Source organism: Gekko japonicus, unplaced genomic scaffold (assembly GCF_001447785.1).
Source record: "Gekko japonicus isolate JY-2015 unplaced genomic scaffold, Gekko_japonicus_V1.1 scaffold321, whole genome shotgun sequence".
Classification (NCBI taxonomy): domain Eukaryota; kingdom Metazoa; phylum Chordata; class Lepidosauria; order Squamata; family Gekkonidae; genus Gekko; species Gekko japonicus.
In genome coordinates this window covers 1,138,588-1,161,078 of record NW_015169181.1, presented here as the reverse complement: position 1 = coordinate 1,161,078, position 22,491 = coordinate 1,138,588, and the positions used below count along the sequence as shown (strand labels likewise).

Below are 22,491 nucleotides of genomic sequence, written 5' to 3'. Positions count from 1 at the left end.
AGCAGCTTAGGGGGAACATTGCACACAAGGCTCACCTCACAGGTACTTTGAAACAAAAGAGTTTAGCAAAACATCATAGGATGCTCAGTGAGTGACAACAAACGGGAGGAATGCCTGGGATTCAGATACACTCAGGACATTTCCGCATCTTCTCTCCTTCTATCTGTTACATTTTTATCCCACGTTTCTTCCATGGGGCTTAGGGTGGCATAATCCACACAAGAATTCTGCAAAGTGGGCGAGGCACAGAAAGAACCGTGGGACAAAGGAGTGAGTTTCATGGCCAAACAGGGATTTGAACCTCACTCTCCCTTGCCCTAACCTGACATGCTAACCACTGCACCACACTGGCTTTCTGAAAGCCACAGGAGCCAGTAACCTTCAGCACACACAGTAATCTACAACAATCAGATGTGTCAGGCTCTGGTTTTCATTTCATCTCTTGCTTGACCACAAAGATTCTCACTTTTATTGATGAGTCAGTTGCGTGGAGTCTCAGCAAAGACAAGCCAACTCGAGTTCATCCTTCCCGTGCCTCCTGCTAGGATCAGGTGGGCGTCTGACTTCTGAGAAAGAGGCAGCGGGTGCAAACCACAACAGTTTCATTGACGCTCGCTGGCCCAGAATGCGTTTGCCAGGCAGTCCAGGGTGACGACAGGCTGTAGCCTGATACTGGATTATAAAATTTCATCATGAGATTTCAAGTAGACGGGCTTGGAAAGTTTCCTCAGCTTTTCCTGATGTCGCAATGCACGGCCTTGCTGGCTCGCAAGGCCCATGGGAGGCAGATGAATCTATGCGCAGCCGAAAGACAAGGAGCAGAAAATGAAAAAAGAGACACTATAAATGCAGGACTCTCAAAAAACACAGAAGGTTAATAGAGCTCAGTGGACAGAGTGTTCGATGTGGACTCCTGGGAAGTGGATGCTTTACTGCGCATCGAGAGGGAGCACCTGCCATTCTCACAACACAATACTTAAGATCTCTAAAACTACTGATCTTTTTTTAAAAACCTCTCCAGCAGAAGTTCCAGGACAAAACTTAAGGCTTTGTACAAACAGATAACAAAACGCATCATATTTCCGCTGGTCTGTGGCAGGAACGCCATCCTGGTTGCTTGAGAGAACACTGGCTACTACCTGAAAGCGGGGGGCAAAAGTTGCCCAGACATGACTGCACGAAGCCAGCAGTGCTGGCCTAGAGCATTCACGGTGCGGCAAAAGTTGCCCAGACATGACTGCATGAAGCCAGCAGTGCTGGCCTAGAGCATTCTGCTGTAAAGCTCGCTGCTGGGGAGAATGCCGTTAAAGCAGGCGGTCCCCTGCATGGTGCCTTTCCTGGTGTTTTTAGAAAGCGGGCAAGGCCAGGTAGGGCTATTGCCCAACAGGGCTTTTGATTGGGGATTGGAGATCTTATTGGCCGTGCAGATTACAATAACAGTATCAGTTTCATTCTCTCTTCCACTCCTCTTTCCCAGTACATTTTTAGGAACAACTCTTGTTGTTCCCTGCAGTTTGTCTTCTGTGTGTGCATGTGTGCAGGTCCACCTCCTACGGAGACCATTTTGTGGTTGTGCCCACCACCCTGTGCTAAAAGTGCCTCAAAAAGGTTGGGTACCCTTGAGTAAAAGAATAGTAGTCGGTGACCGACCGACCTCACAACGTTGCTGCACAGATGAATTAGAAACGTAAAGGCATTTATGCATTTAAAGTCATTCAGGAGTGATTTGTTAAGAATCACTATGTATTTCTGCTCTGTTCTCCTTCCACAGGAGAATCTACTTGACATTTGGCACAAAACATAGATTCTCTCTCTGTCCACAATTTAGATTTCTAAACTAAGAAGACCTGGGGATGTGGGAGTTGTGCACCAGAAGCAGGCATTGCCCTTCATGTCAGTGCAAGGCTATGCCTACTGATTTTTGAAGGGCCCAAAAACTCAGCGCAAGAGATGTGACCTCCTGATTTTCACTCCCTGAGTGACTGGAAAAGAGGGTGGACGACAGATCATGACTATGGAGGGCCCTGCTGCTTCCCTAGGACACTCCTCCCACTTGGAAGGGACACACCATTTGTGCCTCTTCCATTCTGGGGAAGTCCTTAAGCCACGGCCCTGCTTTTCTCCCGATGCACAGGAAACTAGCAAAGAAAGGAACACAAAAGGCCACAGAAGCAGGGTGCTCTCTTGGAGACATGAGATGGATTCTTGCCTTGGGTCTCTTTGGCTCTTACCTTTGGGGTCATCTACTAAAACCTGTCCTTAGCTTCAGAGTCCTAGGTTCTAGCCCTGCACATAATGTCTTCAAATCCCACATGTCTACAGCTTCATGCATTCCCGCCACAAGGCTGAATACTGAGACAGCTGTGAGGTTTCCTTATAGGTACGTAGCATCTATTTTTGCAACAGTATCTTGAGTGGCAAGTGGTTTTCCAGCTGTGGTCTGTGGACTAGCCACACTTAATGCTCTGTGGGAACCGGCAAATAGAGAGATCACCACCACTCTGGCAGCAGGACGTGTACAGGCATGAATGACTCAGGTCCTTTGATGTCTACAAATCTGGAAATTAATGCTATATTGTAATTGAACAAACATCCTGACTCTCAAAGCAAACCGTGCTACTGAAAGTGTTGTGTTAATTATTCTGGAAGGGTGCTTTGAAGGTTAGCAACGACGGCTCTGATTCAACCAAGCCCTGACTTATGGGCTGCGAAATTAATTGCAGGAGGTAACAGCAAACGGCACTCCTCAGCGGCTTCTGCCTAGCCGGCACCAGAGTCCTGCTGAGTAAGGGCATGAAGACGTCACAGTGGAGATCCGTATCAGGAGGATTCCTACTCACCGGCCTTGGATAAGGGATGCGATAATGAAGTCCCATCTCGATCCTGGCCTTGCACTCTTCTATACATTGTTTAACCTGCTCAGGATCTGTTAACTGGTCAAATGGGACAGGAGGAAGGAAGCACAGTTACAAACAGAACACACAAGTGTTAGTCCTGGGACTCAAGCTAGCCCCCGGCAAATTTCCTTTCTTATCTCCTCCCCAACCCAAGTAAGGACATCGATCTCATACGAGCACTCTTCCGTTTCATTGTCCTTTACGAGTCAACCTTGGCACTCATTTTGACTTGGCTAAATGGATTAAAAGCGTCTTCTTGTCGACAAACACAAAGGCGATGATGGCCAGTGGAGCAGCTCACTGGAAATTTGGGCCCTGGTACTGCTGCAGTGTCACAACCGTGCTAGAGTGGTGATTGACTGGTTGCCCCTGGCACGGCTGCAGGGTGCAGATGTCAAGCAAGGGGGGTCTAGCTCATCAGCAGCTGTGCCCTTGCGTGTGCTGACGCCCGCCGACTTCCCCAGTGCCGCCCGATATGACCAGGGGTCCCCTCCCATCTCAGCTGCCCTGAAGCCGCGGCTGGTGGATCCTACTACTTACTAAGACACTTCACTGACGGCTGCATTACAAACTTTTTCTGACGAAAACTGCAGAAGGAATAGGGCCCCCGGGTATTCCTGGAGTGGCAAAAGAAGCCTTAGATGCCTGGATCAAGGTCACTGAGCCCATTCCAGAGGATATAGATGCCTGCAAGTGCCACTGAAATCAGCGGGGTTGAAGAACGTGGTTAAATGTGACCATTCCCGCAGTTACGACATTCCCTGCACTGACGTTTTAAAAACTGTGCATTAAAAACTCCGCAGTAGATTTCGGAACTCGCTAAAACTGGGGATTCTGAAAATGCGGGGTAAAAAGGGAAAACTTTGGGTTGGTGCCTGGTGAGGAAAATCTACTGTGGAAAATTTCATGTAACGTGCAATTTTAAAAACTTCAATGTGGGGAATTTCATAACTGCGGAAATGGCCTGTGACACAGACCCGGCTTTGTCTGGATTGTTCCTCAGCATTTATGTCATAAGAATAGGGAATCAGTTCCAGAACCACCTGAGTAGCCATCTGAAGGTTAATTAATATTAAATTCACTCAGACCAGTCCCTCCTTCTACTGTGGAGTAATTAACAAGCCACACCTGACCAGTGTGGCTGGGACCATCCTTGTGTTGGAATTGCAGGTCTGACTTCTGAGCAAACTAGTAAGGGACATACAAAGAAAAACACGTTGCTTACCAGTAACTGGTGATCTTCGAGTGGTCATCTGTGCATTCACACCAATGGGATCTAGTGCGCCTGCGCTGGATCTGCCGGTGCCTAGCAAGCTCTCTTAAAAGGATTTTCATGCCTGGCCCAACTGAGCATGCTCAGGATTAGCGCAGGCGCACTAGATCCCATTGGTGTGAAGCACAGGGACCACGAAGAAGATCAGGCAGGAATACCCCACCCCAACCCCAAGGATATGAATACCTGGGAGGATAGTTCTCCCATAAAAGTGTGGATGTACAAAGATCCCCCCCTGCCGCTTGCTTGTTTTCATATGTTATGAGCCTTCCCATGTTGCCAGTGTGAACTGCTGGAGTTCCTGATTTGTTTGCCAATATATGTTAGATTTCATGCAAAAATAGGTGTACCATAATGCTCCCTGTGAAGAAATGCAGTTTCTCTCCACGGAGTTTTGAGATGAGCAAAGCCTCCAGTGTGTGCATTTTAAAAGGGGTTTCCCCGCCCTCTGGGCAGAGAACAGGCATGGAAGGAGAAAGCCTGTGTAATTGCTTTCCAGACACCTTAATTCAGATGTCAATAGATCTAGCAGGAGAGATAATGGGTGGGTTAAGATCTCCCCCTTCCTCCTAGCAGGAACAGAGATTTGGAGGAATGGAAGGTTAGAATGGGTCCAGGAATAAACTCCAGGAAGAAGCCCTAGGAAACACTTCTTTGACCTGGCGTGACCTTGTCAGTGGGTGGAGAAATAGATATGATAAAAATTCATTGCCACAGGAAGGAGCTCTCTCCCCCTTGGGTGCTGCGTCCATGAGCACATACAGACCTCTCCTCTGGCAAGGCAGCCATCAGCCATGTGCTCACCTCAAGAGCTGGAGCAAGCTTCAAGGTAATGGTAACGCTATAGGGATCTGTAACATCCTAAGCACAAGGAGCCTGTCCTATTTTAACATCTGATAGGGCATATATATATTTCCCATTTCTTTTGGTATCCCTTGGTCAATGTGGTGCTGTGCTAAAAGTATGATTGTAAACGTTTTCTTTTTAATAAATACTTTATAATGTGGATGCTGGGATTGGTTCTCTGTGCCACATAGAAGGAGGAGGAGATTGGATTTATACCCTGCCCTTCACTACCTGGAGTCTCAGAGCAGCTTACAATCGCCTTTCCCTTCCCCTCCCCACAACAGACACCCTATGAGGTAGGTGGGCCTGAGAGAGCTCTTTTTAGAACTGCCCTTTCCGGAACAACTCTAAGAGAACTGTGACTGACCCAAGGTCACGCCAGCAGCACCACCTCAGACACACTATTTTAAAAGGAGTGCCAGGAGGAAGCAAGGCAGTTGGCAAGTGGCTATTCCTCCTAGGGCACACAAGGCAGTAATCTGTCCCCATGGTGACCAGGTGCTGGGCAGTGGGAGACACAAAGGCAAGGTCTCAGAACTTGGAAGGGAAGGTGGGAGTCCTGACCCTCCCAGTGGGCAATTCTGTACAAAGGGTCAGGTGGTGGTGGTGGGTCTACCCAAGAGTGGAAGGAAAACCTCTCCAGATGGTGAGGAAACCCCCAGAGAGGCAGGGTGGAACAGGGCCTGCAGGCCAGAGCAGGCGCATTCCACCACACTCCCTAGTCCCAACCTATTCTCACCCCCCCGCAGTATACATTGCTGAAGGCTCTGTTCTATCTGATGTATATTAAATTCACTCTAAACATTACTTTATTTTCAAAACCTAAGGATGTTTAGTCTCACAGCAGGCCTGACTATGCTCATTATAGGAGAGCTGCAGCTTTCACAGCAGCATTCAAAAGAAATAGGTAAAAACCAAACCAAACCCCCAAACCCCTGTATTTGTTTGTCTTATATGTTTTGGATGCATAATTGTAGCCACTGAACTAGGCAGGTTTGGTAAGGGGGATAGAAAGGCTTCTGTCGCTTAGCAGGAAATTTGCTGACCCCCCCCCCACCATGCATATGCGCGCGCACACACACACTCATTCCTTTGAAGCTTTTTTTGTTTGGAACTGCGGCAGCCCCACTTAGCACGGAGGCTTGGCAAGCGTGGAAGGGATCCACTCTCCTGCCATGTCTCTGTTAATACATAAATATCGTTATTTCAACAGCATAGCACGGCACAGCCAGCCAGAAATATGTTCACTTACATTTTTATTCTTTTGGAACAATGTTTTAGCTTCATTTATAATATACTGTTTTTCTTTTGTGGTCTCTTCCATCTGTCCGGATGCAGACTGCCATTTTCTGGCTATTCGGAATATCTTGCGGTAAAGTCCAAGGACTTCCTGACGCGTGACCGGTGTCATCTAGAGGAAAAGGAACAGACCCACAGACGTTCGGGTGGAGGGGGAGGGAGGCTTCCAGACAGATGGGGTGTTTTCACACATGCCTTAATTAATTTTCAAACATTTTATTGGCTCTCCTGGTGAACATGAGAGGAACCAGAACAGCAAAAAGCTACAAGCCAACTATACAGAATATTTATCTTTGCTTACCAAGGGGAGGGCGGAGGACCCAGCTGCTCAGTTATGTGTTGCATGATCCAAGCATTCAAGAATACACAAAAATGTCTCTGTGACCTGCAAAGGCTTAAGCTTGGGTTTCCAGAGAAGCTCTCTGGTTCAAACTCATCCGTTTCCAAGGCCCAAACTGCTGACCTCCTTCATGTAGCATTGCCAAATCCGAGTTGGGAAATTCCTGGAGATTTGGCGGTAGAGCCTGGGGAGGGTGGGGTCTACGTGGGATATAATGTCATCAAATCCCGCCTCCAAAGCAGCCATTTTCTCCAGGTAGGGTTGCCAGGCAACTGGTGGGTGGGTTGTGGGGGTGGCAGCTTCTCAAGAGAAAAATGATAAAGAAAAACTAGGCCTTGTCTACATACAGGAGTTCTTACCACAGAGTTCCTGGCAATTCCTAGAGCTACCTGGAAGTGACAAAGGGTAGCTCTAGGAATCGCCAGAAACTCCATGGTAAAACTGGAGATTCTGGCAATTCCTAGAGCTACACTTTATCACTGCTGGGTAGCATTTTCTCCAGCAGCTGTGCTCAAGGAGACAGCTGCTTCTTCAACCTGTGTCTTCATTCTCATAAATCTGCATACGTTGGTGTTTTTTTTTATCATCAAGTCGCAGCCAAGTTATGGCAACCCTGTAGGGGCTTCAAGGCAAGATACATTCAGATGTAGGTTTGCCAACCTCCAGGTGGGACCTGGAAAACTCCTGGAATTACAACTGGCCTCCAGACTACAGAGATCAGTTGCCCTGCAAAACATGGCAGCTTTGGAGGATGGACTCTGTGCCAAGGTCCCTCCCCTCCCCAAATCCCACCATCCCCAGGCTACACCCCCAAAATCTCTTGGCATTTCCCTACCAGGACTTGGCAACCCTAGGTTTGCCACTGCCTGCCTCTGGGTAGCAACCTTGGATATCTCCGCTGTTCTCCCATCCAAAAACTAACCATGGCCAGCCCTGCTTAGCTTCCAGGATATGACAAAATTTGGCTCACCTGAGCTATCCAGGTCAGGGCATGAAGAGCAGAAACAGAACAGCGAGGCCAAATTCAGCATGCCTTTATTACAGGACCAGCCCTAAGGACCTTAGAGCTGCATACATGGAGTTAACCAGGCGGTCTTCCATCCAGACATATATGCCAGACCCAAAGATACTGGCACCTGGTACATAAAACTTTCCCCCTGGATGACTGGTCCAGAGTCAGCCTGTGAATTTCATGGCTGAGTTGGGAGTATAAATCTGGGTCTTCCTGACCTCACTCTGGACTCTCCCCCTCCCCCAACCATTGTACCATCTGGGCTCTTTAACAAAATTAAAGTAGTACTCTGGGCCAGCTAATAGCAATAACTCAAACAGGCATTGGGTTGCCTTCCCAGGCTCCAGACAGAACTTGGACAGCTGGATCACAAGGTGACTCTCCACCTCAGATTCTCCAAGCGCCAGAAGTTACCTATATGGAAGAAGCGCGTCCTCCCTTTTCAGCAATCTCTTTCAAAAGATGCCAGGTGGGATGGGAGGGAGGAGAGGTTTTCTGGAGCCCAGAATTCCAGGAGAACCTTCCCAAAAGGGAGGGGATAAAGGTCTGGGGGTTCCGCCTTCAGACCTGTGAGCTTTCTGACCTCCTCTAATATAGCCAAGGAGGCATGCGTGTTCTCCATTTTATCCTCACGACAGCCAAAGAACCCAGGAAACGAAAAGCTCCACTCAAGTCCAGCTGAGCTCATAACAGTTGCATCTGCTTCGAAGTCACAGCATTGACCTTGTCAGACCAAACACACAACACTGCCGCTTGGCCCCTCAGACACATTCCTTGGACTCCCTCTGACCAGACTGCCAGACATATGACTTTTAGCTTTAGGAATTTTAAAACATTGAGTTACAAACCAAAGACTTCCAAGGTGTCCAAAAATGGACATCTGTGCCAGAGAAAAGGCTGAAAGGCCACAAGACTGTATTTTAGGGCTGCAATGTGACCGTGGGGAGGAACGAGGTGAGAGGCCATCAAAATCACTGACTTGGATTCAAAGATCCTTGTTTGATGGATCCCAATTCCCATTCCTTTTCCCACGACAGAATATTAGGTACCCCCTGAAAAACCACTGCTGGGCTTTGGGGACTCTCTGGGGTGATGCTTGATGAGACGGAGGGGGTTGCAGGTGAGGAGGGGGGCAGAAACCAGGGGACTCTTCCCACACAGGAGTAGAACTGGCCTGAACTTTTCAACGGGGTGATTTGGGATCTAAGCCTAGGAAATCCAACTGAGTTTTGCGCAAAAGCTACACATCAGAATTTGCTACACAGATCCATCCTACGTCCCAGAACAGAAGGTCTTCTGTTGTCTAGCACTATGAGGCTTTTCATGCCAGTCCTTTCTGTAAACGAAAGACTTACAGTTTTTTTGTTGTTTTGAGATCTCAGACAGAGATTCTCAGTAAAATGAACATAATAGTCTCTTTCTTGCTGTCTTTAGCAGAGATTACTTATTGTCATGTCCAAAGGCACAGATGGCAAATGTTATCCAGTCTTTGTGGACATCAGGAGGCCGGCCGGGGGAGGGGGGGGATGGTTGTGTTTCAGCACAACCTAGAAACCAGTCCAGTCAGAAACCAGTCAAGTCCCGCTGTGGGGGATCTAGTAAACTTGTTGAGCTAGTGTACCGATCCATCACAATGTATATACATAAACTGTCAGATTATACAGGAGGGACCAGGTTCAAGCCGCTCCCTTATTTATTTATTTCATTACATGTGCTAGGCCGCCCTTCCCTACAATAGGACCCAGGGCAGTTTGCAACATATAATATACATTTATCAGATTAAAATCTAGATTAAAACAACCAATAATCGGTAGGTAAGAACAATGTACATATCCACATACGTGATGGCAGAAAACATTTCAGATCCCCAGCCTCCCTAGGGGGAGGGGTTACGATGGATGGGGGAAAGTGTATGAGAGTACCAGAGTGCCCCATTGCTCTCCTCAACCAAAGGCCCGGCGGAACACCTCTGCCTTACATGCCCTGCAGAAAGGTAATAACTCCCGCAGGGCATGGATGTCTTCTGGCAGAGAGTTCCACCAGGAAGAAGGAGGAGGAAGAGATTGGATTTATACCCCACCCTTCCCTCGGAGTCCCAGAGCGGCTTACAACCTCCTTTCCCTTCCCCTCCCCACAACAGACACCCTGTGAGGTAGGTGGGGCTGAGAGAGCTCTTTCCAGAGCTGTCCTTGAGGGAACAGCTCTGACAGAACTATGGCTTGCCCAAGGTCATCTAGCAGCTGCAAGTGGAGGAATCAAACCTGATTCTCCCAGATTAGAGTTCACGCACTTAACCACTACACCAAACTGGACAGCTGGATTTCTCTTGGGCTGGGGGCCACCAGGAAGTTCTTATTCCCTGACCTCTTCCAGGGGCATACTGGGAGAGGCGGTCCCAAAGGTATGTAGGACCCTGACCGCCGAGGGCCTTGAAGGTCAAAACCAGAACCTTGAACTGTATGCGGTGCTCCACTGGAAGCCAGTGCAGCTCGCGTAGCACAGGTTGAACGTGTGCTGTCCAGGAGGTCCCGGTAAGGACCCGCACGTCTGTATTTTGGACCAGTTGGGAGCTTCCGGGTCAGGCACAAGGGCAGGCCTGCGTAGAGCGAATTACAATAGTCCAACCTGGAGGTGACCATTGCATGGATTAACATGACTAGGTTGGGGGCCAGTTGCCTAACCTGGCACAGTTGGGAAAACACCAGCTTGGCAGCCTTCACAACCTGCGCCTCCATAGACAGGGAGGAGTCCAAGGTCACGCCTAGGCTCCTGCAGTCTGTGCTGGTGATAGAGGCACACCCTCAAGAGTCGGAAGCTGGCAACCCAATCGAGGCTCTTCCCCCCCCAGCCATAGAACCTCCGTCTTACCTGCATTCAGTTTCAGACGACTCTTTAACCATCTCACCACAGCCACCAAACCCTCAGCTAAGTTCCCGGGAGTGGTATCTGGCTGGTCACCCATCAACAGAAATAGCTGGGTGTCATCGGCATATTGATGACACCCCAGCCCAAATCTCTGCACTAGCTGGGCGAGGGGGGCACACATAGATGTTAAACAGCACTGGGGAGAGAAGTGCCCCCTGAGGAACCCCACATTTCAGTGCCCCCCTCTGTCCCTGACCATGGAGAAATGAGGTAAGCCATTGCAAGGCTATCCCATGAATTCCAGCCTCGGTGAGGCAGTGAGTCAACAGGTCGTGGTCGACTGTGTCGAATGCTGCTGTAAGATCGAGTAGTATCAGCAGTGCCAACCCGCCTCGATCCAGCTGTTTGCAGAGATTGTCCGTGAGGGTAACCAATGCTGTCCCCGTCCCGTGGCTGGGGCGGAAGCCAGATTGAAATGGATCCGACACTGATGCATCATCAGAAATTCCCTGGGTACAAGGCCCATTATTTAAAAGAACAGCTGACACCTCTTTCGGTGAATTGTTAATGTCATATTTTCCAGTTTGGAGTAGAGCTGGCCTGACCGTAAATGCTTAATGGCAAAGCTGACCCTAACTGTAGGGGCAAAGTATTCATTTGCCGGGGAGCAAAAGTTGAGGAATGCCCACTTCAGCTTTGCAAATGCCTTGGAGAGAGATTCACTTTCTGCAGTTCTGCGGAAAGCATACTCCTGGCTATCGGTGAAAGCTGATGCCAAGAAACCAGATGCTGGGCATCCCTGTCACGGGGGAGGGACAGATAAACCTGGAGGAGATGCCCCTTGCTGATCCGGTCACACTGCTGATATAAAGCTCCCATAGCTTGCAGGCCTCTCCTGGGTGGATAGTCCAAAAACAGACCTGTAAAGTGGCACTTGCCACGAGCAAGGGACAGGCATGGAAGGGGAGGGTGCAGACATCTGGTGTTTGCTCCTACCCCTTGATTTTTCAGCAGCTTCTCCAACCAGCTGCACATAACACTGAGATGAGGGGGACCCACATGTGTCAAACAGAGCAAGGAAAGGATGTGTGGCTGCCTTTGAATCCAGGCTTTGGAAACAGCCCCATTCAAAGCACCCTCTGCCCCTGGGTTGAAAACCTCCTCTGGCTCTTCTTCTTAAGTGTCTGTTTAATACCACTCTTGGACTCTGTTCCAAAACACAGACCTCCCCCGCCCTCCATTTTTGCAGTCTTGAGAGCTAAATTATAACACTTAGCGAAAGTGATGACCCACAATTGTTCTGCAGCTGAGAATGGTGACAGATAATCTTTTATGTCATTGCCCGTTACACCACTGTAACTAGAAGTCCAATCCATCTGTGGGATAAACAGGAGACCCAAGGGAAAGTTGGTGGGTGCACTGGGTGCAGAATTCCTGTGAGGGATCATCAAGTGCAATCTAAGTATCTCATAGTGAAAAGCATTTATTTCCTTTTCATGACAAGCATCAATCTGGTTTTAACAGATTATATGATGCCGTTTTCATATAGATATGTGTCCACCTGATTTTACAAGGCAATTGAAACAGTTAGGAACAAGTTGAGCTCACATTACTCTCCCTCCCAGTCCTATGGGTCAGTTTAGACATAATGCAATACCTGGTTTAATTAAAGTATAATTAATGTGATTAAACTAATTATGATTTGTGTGAGCGCAGGATACTCTGCAAAAGAAGGTTAATTAGGATCCATCAAGCAAGGATCTGACACCATGATCTGCAGTTGTTCATTAACCGCAGCGAGTGTTAACTGTAATCTCATGTCATGTACGGATCCAGGTGTCCTGGCTTGTGCCAGGTTCAGCCTTTGTGTGCCTCTGAGCTACAGAGGTACCTGGGCAGAGCTAAGGCAATTAAACCAGCATTTGTGGAGGAAAACTAGGATTTCAGTGATCATCTGTAACCTTGCTTCTCTCACCATTGTTAAAATAAATCACGAGGAACTCCACACCGGAACATGAAACCAAAAGCAATGTGGACACAAGATTTGTTAGCCACTAGGGAAAAAAGAGAAGAGAATCACAGGCATGTATGTATTTTCCTGTGTCTTTAAATAGGGTGCTTTCTCGTAATTGGTGAAATTATTTTAAAATAGGAAGTTTCAGTCTCTCTGGCCTCTTTAACAAAATGAATGACAGTCTGTAGAGTAACAAAGCATTCACGGTAACACAAAAACAAGACAGATTCACGCTTCTTCTTCATTGATTGGCTTTTAGTCTATGGAACAGAATAGACATTTCCGAGTACTAGGAGGTGACCCAAATATAACAGAGTCCAGCAATTATTCCCCATTTCTTTTGGAGATCATAGCTTGTGCACAGGCTCAGTTCACACATAACATGAAAATTGAAAACATGGTTTACTTTAACTATGGCTACCTTGAAAACAGGATTCAGCTCCTTCAGATTCTTGTTTGTCTACACAAATGGTGCCTTTGCCCTTTTACTGCCTCTCTTGCAGAGATCTGGATGGCCTGCACTGCAGTGAGGAAGGTGCCAGTGAAGTGGGGGTGGCTGGAGATCACCCGCTATTACAAATGATCCCCAGGCGACAGCGATCAGTTCACCTGGATAATGTGGCCGCTTTGGAAGGCGGACTCTATGGGATTATACCCTACTGAGGTCCCTCCCCTTCCCAAACCCCGCCCTCCTCAGGCTCCACCCCCAAAATCTCCAGGTGTTTCCCAACCCAGAGCTGGCAACCCTATAGGGAAGTCAGGATTAAACCAGGACATGCTTGTTCAGACATCACTCAAAAGGACTAACTGTGGTTAATGCACCAATTTCAACCCACAATAGGAGATCTTGGCCTGATATATTCCATCTAACCAATGTTAGTGGAGTAGCCCACATCTGGATGATTGCACCAAAGCTATAGGTAGTTAAATTAAAATGCGGTTTCACAGGACTTCTGTCCAAATTCCACCTGCTACACTTGGATTTGTAAGCTGTTGAGTCACTGTGACTCAATACAGTTAGAAGTTATGATTTGTTAGGACATCTCTGAGTACAGCCTCGGATTCACAGAGCTCATTCAGAAGATGCTCTGATAATGCAGATGGTTTGTGGCTTGCAGTTGGGAAAACCACCATGCAGCAGGCAGGCAATGTTATCCTTCTTTCCACGTTGCACATTTCTTCAAAGTTTAGGCTTACGTTTTAGGATAAGCAGGGCTCTAGTCGGGGGGGAGCTCTCAGGTACGGAGCTCCGGAAGAGAACCTCTAGGGGGCGGGGCGGTCACGTGGTGAAGCCCCGCCCCCTTCTTTACCCCGCCCTCTGCTTCGATCCTCATTCCGTTTGGGAATGAGGATGAAGCAGGAGGGTAAGTAGCCGGGCCTTCTGACACACTTCCGGTGATGTCAGGGGGTGTGGCCTTCTGTCACTTCCGGTGATGTCAGGGGGCGTGGCATATGCAAATAAGTTATGCTAATGAGTTATGCTAATGAGCTCCGGCAGCTCTTTTTCTACAACAAGACCCCTGAGGATAAGCGCTCCATTATACTCTCCCGTTTCTTTCCATTTCTAAGCTGCTGATTTGCATATAATTTCATCCATTTAAATGAATGAATGTTTGATGCTGACTGGGACCATTTAAAATAGCGTCACAAAGACAACGGATGCAGACGAGCAGGGAAATACACAGTACAGTCCTATGCAGAGCTTGTCCAGACTGGAGAAACTCTTCATGGAACTGCTCTGTTTTTCTAGCTGTTTTTCTCTGCGGCCTGTTGCAAGCTTTGATTGTCAACGAGTGAATCAACATGTTTTTTCGGGGGAAAAAAATGAAAATAAACAGATAAATACGACTAGCACTCTTAAGGACAGCACTATGGAAAAAAACATTCACAGGCTTTGCAAACATCCCTCACTGAAAAGACTTCTGTCTGGGAAGTCTGGGACCTTTGTTAAGGTTGCCAGAGTTCAGTCTCCGATTCCAAGTTTCAGGGTTTTAGCTTCCTTCTCAAGGTGTCAAGGGAAGGAATAAAATCTGTCACCTTGTGGGGGCAGAATGAAAAAGCTGCGCTACTGTGCTGTCCTTTGCTCCAGGGGACCCCATCCATTTAAATCAAATTTCTAGTGCCTTGTCTTTAGTTTTGCTCTTTTGTCCTTTTTTTTTGCTCAAAAGGAGAGAGCGCCTCACCCTGACACTTTGGTACCAAACTTTAAGTGCCGCGGCAGGGGAAGGCTTTCCTGTCAGACTCTCTCCATCTGTGCTTGCCTCCATCGGGCGAGGAAAGAGAGAGCACTTCGCACTGGCACTCTGGCGCCAATGTTAAGCCCTACAGCAGGGGCAGGCTCTCACGACCCCTAGTGGCGAGGGCAGGACTGCTTGCTGAAATTTGTTAGCCGGGGCTGTTGTCCGTGGTGTGTGACAAATTCTAGATGGGCAGCAAGAAAGTTAAGGATCGAAACGTTTATTGGAGCAGAAGCTGTGGTGGGGCAAAGCCCATGGGCATGACCCCAGTGCCATGCCAACAAAGTGCGACCCTCCAGCTCTGACTGTCTGAGAGACTTTGCCCGACATCTTCCAAGTGCCATAGATGAGGATTTCAGAAAGATGGGGGCGAGAGGCAGCAACAAGGTAAATACGTTCAGGTGGGGTAGCCGCGTTCGTCGGAAGCAGCAGAAGAAGGCCTGAGTCCAGTGGCACCTTGAAGACCAAAAAATTTTTAATTCTGGGCATGAGCTTTCGTGTGGGTGGGTGCACACTTCTTTGAAGTTGGTCTGAAACAAGGGAGCAAAGATGGAGTCCAGTGGCACCCTTAGGACCAACCAACACAGTTTAATTATGGGCATAAGTTTAATTGGGGCTTTTTTTTGTAGAAAAAGCCCAGCAGGACCTCATTAGCATAATAGGCCACACCCAACAGCAGACACTCATTAGCATATTAGGACACACCCTTGACAGCACAGCCTACTAGCATATGGCCGGGACCGTTGGGGGCGGGGTGTGTGGCCGTATGACACACTTCCGGTGATGTCAGGGGGTGTGGCCTTATGACACACTTCCGGTGATGTCAGGGGGTGTGGCATATGGTAATGAGTTATGCTAATGAGTTCCCCTAGCTCTTTTTCTACGAAACGACCCCTGGAGTCCAGTGGCACCCTTAGGACCAACACAGTTTCATTATGGGCAGAAGTTTAATTCTGGGTGCCTGCACGTGAAAGCTTATGCCCAGTAATAAGCTTTGTTGGTCTAAAAGGTGCCAGTGGACTCAAAGGTGAATTAGTGTGTGTGTGTGTACTGTGTACAAGGCATAAAGCTTTCCACAATGGAGAACAGTGGCATCAGGGTGCCAGGGCAAAGATCATGCCTACTACAATGATGGCTGTCAACATGTGCGTATTTCTGCTTGTGAAATGTCGGTATGTGTCGCTTCTGCCGCTGGGCTCTCGCTCAGAGCTCTGCCTCATCACCTCAGTCTACCCACTTTCAGCCTACCGCACAGAGTCCTCCTGAGGGTCTAGTCGCCCAGCCTACCTCAAAGGGATGTTGTGTGGTGGGACTACTAAAACTCCCAGACTCCCTCCAAGAGATGTTGAGAGGATAAACTACCTAGCGGCCACCCTGCGTGGAGAAAGAGCAGGACAGAAAAACCTAACACATTCCTGAACTTTTTTTGGGGGGGGAGTCAGTTTTATTGGGGGGGTGCGAAGAAAGAGCTCGGGGAGCGCAATCCCCCGTCATGGGCGGCGGGGGGGGCGACCCACATGCACGCATTTCCCGCCAGGCCCCCTCCCTTCGTGCTTGCCTCCCCCCACCGCGGGTGAGGGGGAAAGAGAGCGAGCGCCTCGCGCGGGCACTTTGGCGCCCATTTTAAGCGCTGCGGCCGGGGCAGGCTCTCACGACCCCTAGCGCCGAGGGCAGGAACAGCACCGGGGCCAGCCTCTGGGGAGCGTCGCGAGCCGCCCGGCCTGTACCAACGCGAGTAGCAGGGCGGGGGTGACACGTCACAGCAACTGCCTCGCCTGTCCCCAACACTCTCCTTGGCCTCTTTACCGCTTTTCATACGCACGCCCCCCCCCCGGGGGCCTTTCTCCGACGAAAGTTTTCTTCGCTTTCGCCCTTTCCCTCTCCCCTCCCCCGATTAGTTCGGCCCACCGCCGCCCGTTCTCCCTTGACTCCCCTCTGCCCGCCGGAGGAGGAGGGAGAGAGAAACCAGCCCAGGAAAACCCGTTTGCCCTCACGCTGCGCGCGGCGTCAGGCACGTCCGACGGCCAGGCGGCCTACGTCACGGCGTTGCCAGCTGACTCTCCTCTCGCCGCACTCCTGGCTGACACCCCCCGGAAGTGATGCAGGAGAGGCTGAGGCCGAGATTGAGCCCGGGCTGTGGGAGTTGTGCGGAGGGTGAGTGAATTGGACCGTCTCTCTTCCCGTCCGCCTCGGGGCTGGGCAGCGGAGCCTCCCGTTCCACCCCCACCGCCCCGCTTCCCTCACAGCAGTCTCCAAGCACCTGCCGGGCCCCTCAGCCCTTCCTCGTTGGGGGTCTTTCAACCCGTCGGGCTGCCGTAAGGTCTGAGGAAGGAAGGAAGGAAGGGGGGGGAGGCATGCTCTCCCCCCACAGGGGGGCCGCTGTCGCCGAGGCATGAGGCCCCCGAAGAAGAAGGGGGGGTAGAAGAGTGAAGAGGGAGGGGGAGAGACTCCCGCCGCCTTCCCTCCCCGCCAAAGGGGGGATCGGGGGGGGTCTCCCTCCTCCCCACCCCCCAGAAGCCGCCAGCCTCCTCCTTTCTCGGAAGAAGGTGAGTTGGTGGGAGTCTTTGGTCGTTAAGCATAATTCTCAGGGGACCCCCCCCTGTTAAAGTGAAAGGCTCGGAATGGCTTGATGTGGGGGGTTGGAGTCTCTGCCCGTAACAGGTTTTGGGGGAGGGCTTTTAAAATCAGATGCTGGTAAGACCTAATATGGGGGCTGACAGTAGCCTTTCGTACCTTTCTGTGGTACGCACTGCGTGTGGGGGGTGGGTAGCTGTGGTGTCGTTGAAAAGTGCCTCCTCCCCGTGGCTTGAGGTGGGTTGCTGTTCCTTGGCCACCCTTCAGGGAGTCTGTTGCTTTCACTGGGTGTTTTAAAAGGTGGGGTTTTCTCCCTCTCGTTCTAAGAAGCGGAGCCTACGGTAAGAATAGTTTCAGAGGGTATCTTGTGTCTTACAAAAGGAGCTTTGGCTCTTGGAAGCTTAAACCACGAAAATCTTGTTGGTCTCTAAGGCACTGCCAGACTTGGATCTAACCACACGGGTAATAAAAGCTCTTTTTGGTCCCTTCCCTGTCGCTTGATAACGTCCTGTGGTTCTCGTTGTGGGTGTGGGGATGACCATATTGTGGTTAAGAGGAACTCCTACCTTATGGCTTAACGTGTGAGGTGGATTTTTAATGCTTGACAACCTTCAACTACCTTGCGGCCTTCACAAGTCGATTGTGGAAGTGTGGATAATCCCTCTCTTCTAGATGGTTGAGCCTATGATCTTTTTGCTTCTTTCTTCCAATCAAAAGGTGAGCTTGTTGGGGTGTCTGGTTATCTTTGTGGTGGTGGGTGGCTCTTAAAAGGAGGTACAAACGAAGGCATAATGTGGGCTTACTATCACTTGATAACTTTTCAGTTCTAATGTGGGTCTTGGTTGAATTGTGGTTACTCACTTGATACATCAACCAGCCTCTTCACATCTTTCAAATATGGTATGTTCTTCACAGGCTTAAACTGTGGCGGAAAAGATGGCATGGTTTCCCCCCTTCCCATTCTCAGAAGGTGGAATATCTAGTCATTATAGATTTTTGTGTAGGGGCGGGACTCCTGCAATGAGATGGTAAGGAAGACATAATGTTTGGGATACTGTCACTTGATAGCCGTCAGTGGTGTTTGCTGTGAGGATGGGCTATAGTGTGGTCAAACAGTTCCCTACTTAATGTGCAGGATAAGTTGTCACCCTTTGTCACCCCAGCCTTCAACTGCACATCTTCCCAAGGAGGTTGTTAAAGTGTGTCTAAAGGATGGGGTGCCCCCTGCCTCGGAACATGAGCTGATTGGCTTCTCAGTTCACTTGGAGTGCCCCTTTTTAAATTCAGGCACCATGGGTAGCTACCGCTTTATACCCATCAACCACCCTATTGCGTTCTTTTTAAGTTTTTACTGCTTTGGTCATGTTAATGGCTGGCTTTTCTGTCAAGGTTGCCTCATGCTTATCGGCTTGTGGCAATCAACGTTCATAACAACAATTATGTTATTTTAGGGATGTGTGGGTTACTGTACATAAGGAGGTGGTTAAAACGTGGTTTTGAAAAGTGATTTGGTTTGCACCCCCCATTGCTGACTGTGAGGGGGTATGTCTCGTGTAAACTCTTCAGTCACCTTTTCGGATTCCCAAGGGGGTTAAAAATAGATTCCCCATCCCTTCCTCAAACTCGCTCTCGTGTAGACAGACAAATGCGGTAATCCATATTTTCAGGGTGGTAGCTTTTCTTCTGGATTAACCATCATGGAGTCTCGGGAGAGGAAGTGAAATTATACAAGGGGGCCGGTGAGCTTAGCCTTGAGTTAAAGACAAAAAAATCACGCTCATTCCTTTCTAGTACTTGTTCCTTCCCTCCCCCCCTATTTTTTTTTTTAGCACGGGAGGGCTGGCTCAGGGACAGGATCCAGCAGTTTCAGTCAGGAGGTGTTCATGGTGACTGGCAAAGAGAAACTCACATCTCTTCAGTTTCTTGGCAAATATATGGTTGACAATGAAAGTGCTTTTCACTGCTAGTGAAGTGGGATTTCTCTAACATCAGCCTCCCCCCTCCCCATTCTTTTAAAATAATAAATATATTTCCCATGTAGGAAATGTGCCGAAAAAATAATGCCACTTCTGGTGTGGTGTGATTTTCCACTCATTATTCATATTCTCTTCCTATCTGAAGGGTGTGGAGACAGCTTTAAAAAAAAAGTATAACTCCCTGCCCCCAAGGGCTTTATGTGTTTACGTGAGTAATGAATTCAGAGTTTGAACTGAAGTGGCAGGTTTTTTCTCTCTAACATGATGTTCCCTTTTTTATCCCAAAGATTTACTTTGCAGAGCTTCCCCCCCTCAATTCCTGGAATACCAGTCTCCACTTCTAATCAATTAGCCTGGTAGGACCATCAAGTATATCCAACAATTATTTAAACACAAATGTCAGATTGCTATTATTTTTTTTTGAAAAGGAGCATCAGATGAGGTTCAGTGGTTCAAGTGATAAAGGCAGAGTTTCAGTTTCCAGATCAAATGTCTTTAGGAAGTTTTGCACTTGCAACATTTTGGACTAATTTAGACTCAGCAACTGTGGTTTGGTGGTCTCAGCATTTCAACACCAGGCCTGGAAACGCCCAGGCTCAAATGCTTGCTTGGCCACAAAGCTCCCTGTGTGTCTGTGGGCCAGTCACACACCCTCAGCCTGTGCTACCTCGCAAGGTTGTTGTGGAAATAAATCAGAGGAAGGGAGAACGATGTCCACCACCTTGGGCTCCTTGGAAGAAGGGCAGGATACAAAGGTGGTGGACACGTGACTGATTAGTGCATCTGAGGCAAATAATGTTTGTTGAGAAATGGTGATCAATCAGAAAAGGGTAACAATTTCTGCAAGCAGTGGTTAAGCAAACATTAGCTGGAAGTTGGTTCTTTTTTCAGTTACCACTGAAAATAGTATTTGCCGTCTTCAGATACCGTGGGTAAAACAGTTTCTTTGAGCAGGGCTTTGGACTCTGATGGGCTGCTGCCCCTCTCCCTTGGCTTCTTAGAATATAGGTTCCACAGATTTCCTCTAGGTTCCGGGAAACTTTTCTTTCTCAGCCGGCTGGCTGCATTACTTAAGTGTCAGACACTCCAAAGCATGACTATCAAGGAAGAGCTTTCTGGTTAAGCTTGCTGAAGAAGTGTGACTCTCCTTCCCCACTACCACTTTTCCTATTGGTGGATCTCCTTTGCCTCCTTACCCCACCCTGGGCACCTTTGGTGAAAGGCAAAGGGGAGGCGGAGTATATGTAGTGATTTGTGCAGTGCATTCAGGAGGGTGGGGGTGGGGGCAAGCAACTTTGGAAATGTCTCTCAAGCCTGAGGCCTGGAGCAAGCTGCGTATATTAGCTGCATGTAATTACCATAATTTGTAGGTCATTTTCGCGGATGTGGTGGATGCCAAGCCGCAACAAACAGACATGTTGCACTCCTGTGATATTCGTGGTTTTGAATTGTTAACCCCAAACATGCAGGAATCATTTGAGTTAGACCCAAAACAAGGCTTCTTTCTGACCAGTTGGTGTTCGAACACAACTTGCCAGGTGTTCTGTTCAGTACTGCTGTGTGTGATTGAGGATGATTTCTCCTGGTTCTACCTTACTAAATCACCCGGCTGATGTTTTGGGCCTGTCATGTAAGGGGGTAGTGGGGACATGGCTTACTCAGGGTGAGAAACCTGTGCCTTGTAATAGAATGCTCCTTGCTATTGAAAATGCCCTTGCACATAGAAGACTAGCATAGATGGGTATGGGTATTCTCTCGTAGCCTGTTCACTTTCTGTGTGCAGGGAATTGGCTGTAGCAGAGCATTCCATCATAGAAAGCCCTTGCCTGCAGTCTGAAGCGTTACAATCCTGACATAGGTTTACTACTGTGGTAAGAGCTTGGCCTTCTCCAGTTCCTCTTCTGTGTTGCCACGAGACTAGCCCACTGTGGTCAGAGGCAACCTGCTGCATTCTGATTTTGCTTTTAACACCACAGAAGAACCTCTGAAGTTCTTCAGTTTTCAGCCATTGTGCTGCTGTGTGTGGAAATGCACTTTGGAGGGGCCACACAGCGCAGCTCTGGTGTCACTCACTTAGTTGCTTAACTTTGGCTAAACAATGCTCTTTGTTTGAGTTTTGGGTAGGCATCTTTCTCCATCCAGGGATGCAGTAATCCCTAAGAATACACCCAAAGTGCTTGAAAGCTGATACGTGTTAGAATCCAGCAAAGGTTAGAATCCAGCTTGGCAGAAATGGGGACGGCAGCCCCATGTCACTCTGAAATTGATTTGTAAAGGTGGGTCATGCCCTCTCCAGCAGGCTCTTTATATCCCCCAGTTTTTTTGTCCAGTTCTCCTAATTTAACTAACACTGTTTTCTATTTTAAAATGGTTATGACGCCTCAGGGTTGTTTCTTTGTTTTTTGTTTACCTTGCTGAACTGTGCAGAATTGGGCTATTGCTGTTGGGGCCTGTGGTCCCCTGCTGTGGTTGAGGGTTGGTGGAAAGGAGGACAATTTGGAATCGTTGCTTCTCCTCTCCCCTGCTGCCCCCGCGCATAATTATTTGGAGATGTGTGAAGAGACCCGAGCTTCCCAGTTCCAAGGGCCAAAGTCTGAGTCGGGGAATATTGTCTTAGCTGCCTTGTAATTTCTGTGGTTTTTGCAGCAAAAACTGAAAGGAGTCCTGTGGTATAAGCTTTTGTGGACTTCACCCACTTCATTCAGTGCACGACACATAGTCTCAGTTGGCAAATATATGCACAAACAGAGAGAGGAGAAAGCTATCCGTGTGAAATATAAGAGGTCCAACCTGGGACATTTTCATCCCATGCTCAGACGTTCATGAGAAAGGCGCGGTCAAAGTTCACAACAGCAGTAATTGTGGTGGTGCTTGCCTTTCTGAGTCTGTAAAGTTTTATTTTAACGCCTGCTGTGGATGAGCAATCTGTGCTTTTGATTTAGACCTCGATGAATGCCGCCAAACTTGTCAATAAATCTTACTTCAGCGATTTCATACTAGAGGCTTTCTTTGAAGTCCTTTTGTGGTCAGCAGCAACACATGTAGATAATCTGCAGACCGAGGGTAACACTTTGCGAGCATCTGATGAAGCGGGTTTTAATCCATAAAAACATATGCCATGATACATCTGTTAGTATTTAAAATATCACAGGAGTGCA

The 22,491-nt window shown here is 48.6% G+C and overlaps 2 protein-coding genes across 3 annotated transcripts in view; one reads left to right on the top strand and one right to left on the bottom strand.

The window, feature by feature from the left end:
- LYRM1 (LYR motif containing 1) lies at nucleotides 1-13,063 on the bottom strand. Its single transcript, XM_015416123.1, has 4 exons — nucleotides 12,968-13,063; nucleotides 6,269-6,427; nucleotides 2,841-2,933; nucleotides 1-794 (listed from the first exon to the last, which is right to left on the bottom strand). The coding sequence occupies exons 2-4, from the start codon at nucleotides 6,425-6,427 to the stop codon at nucleotides 678-680; spliced, it is 369 nt and encodes a 122-aa protein (XP_015271609.1). The 5' UTR covers nucleotides 12,968-13,063; the 3' UTR covers nucleotides 1-677.
- A 3,825-nt stretch (nucleotides 13,064-16,888) lies between these two features.
- DCUN1D3 (defective in cullin neddylation 1 domain containing 3) overlaps nucleotides 16,889-22,491 on the top strand; it is a 46,565-nt gene continuing 40,962 nt past the window's right edge. Inside the window, exon 1 of one of the 2 annotated variants that reach the window (XM_015416121.1) lies at nucleotides 16,889-16,937. The gene's annotated coding sequence lies outside the window, so the exon portion shown is untranslated. Of the gene's footprint in view, nucleotides 16,938-17,238; nucleotides 17,330-22,491 lie in introns of those variants that run through there. The other variant, XM_015416120.1, reaches the window with a different exon arrangement.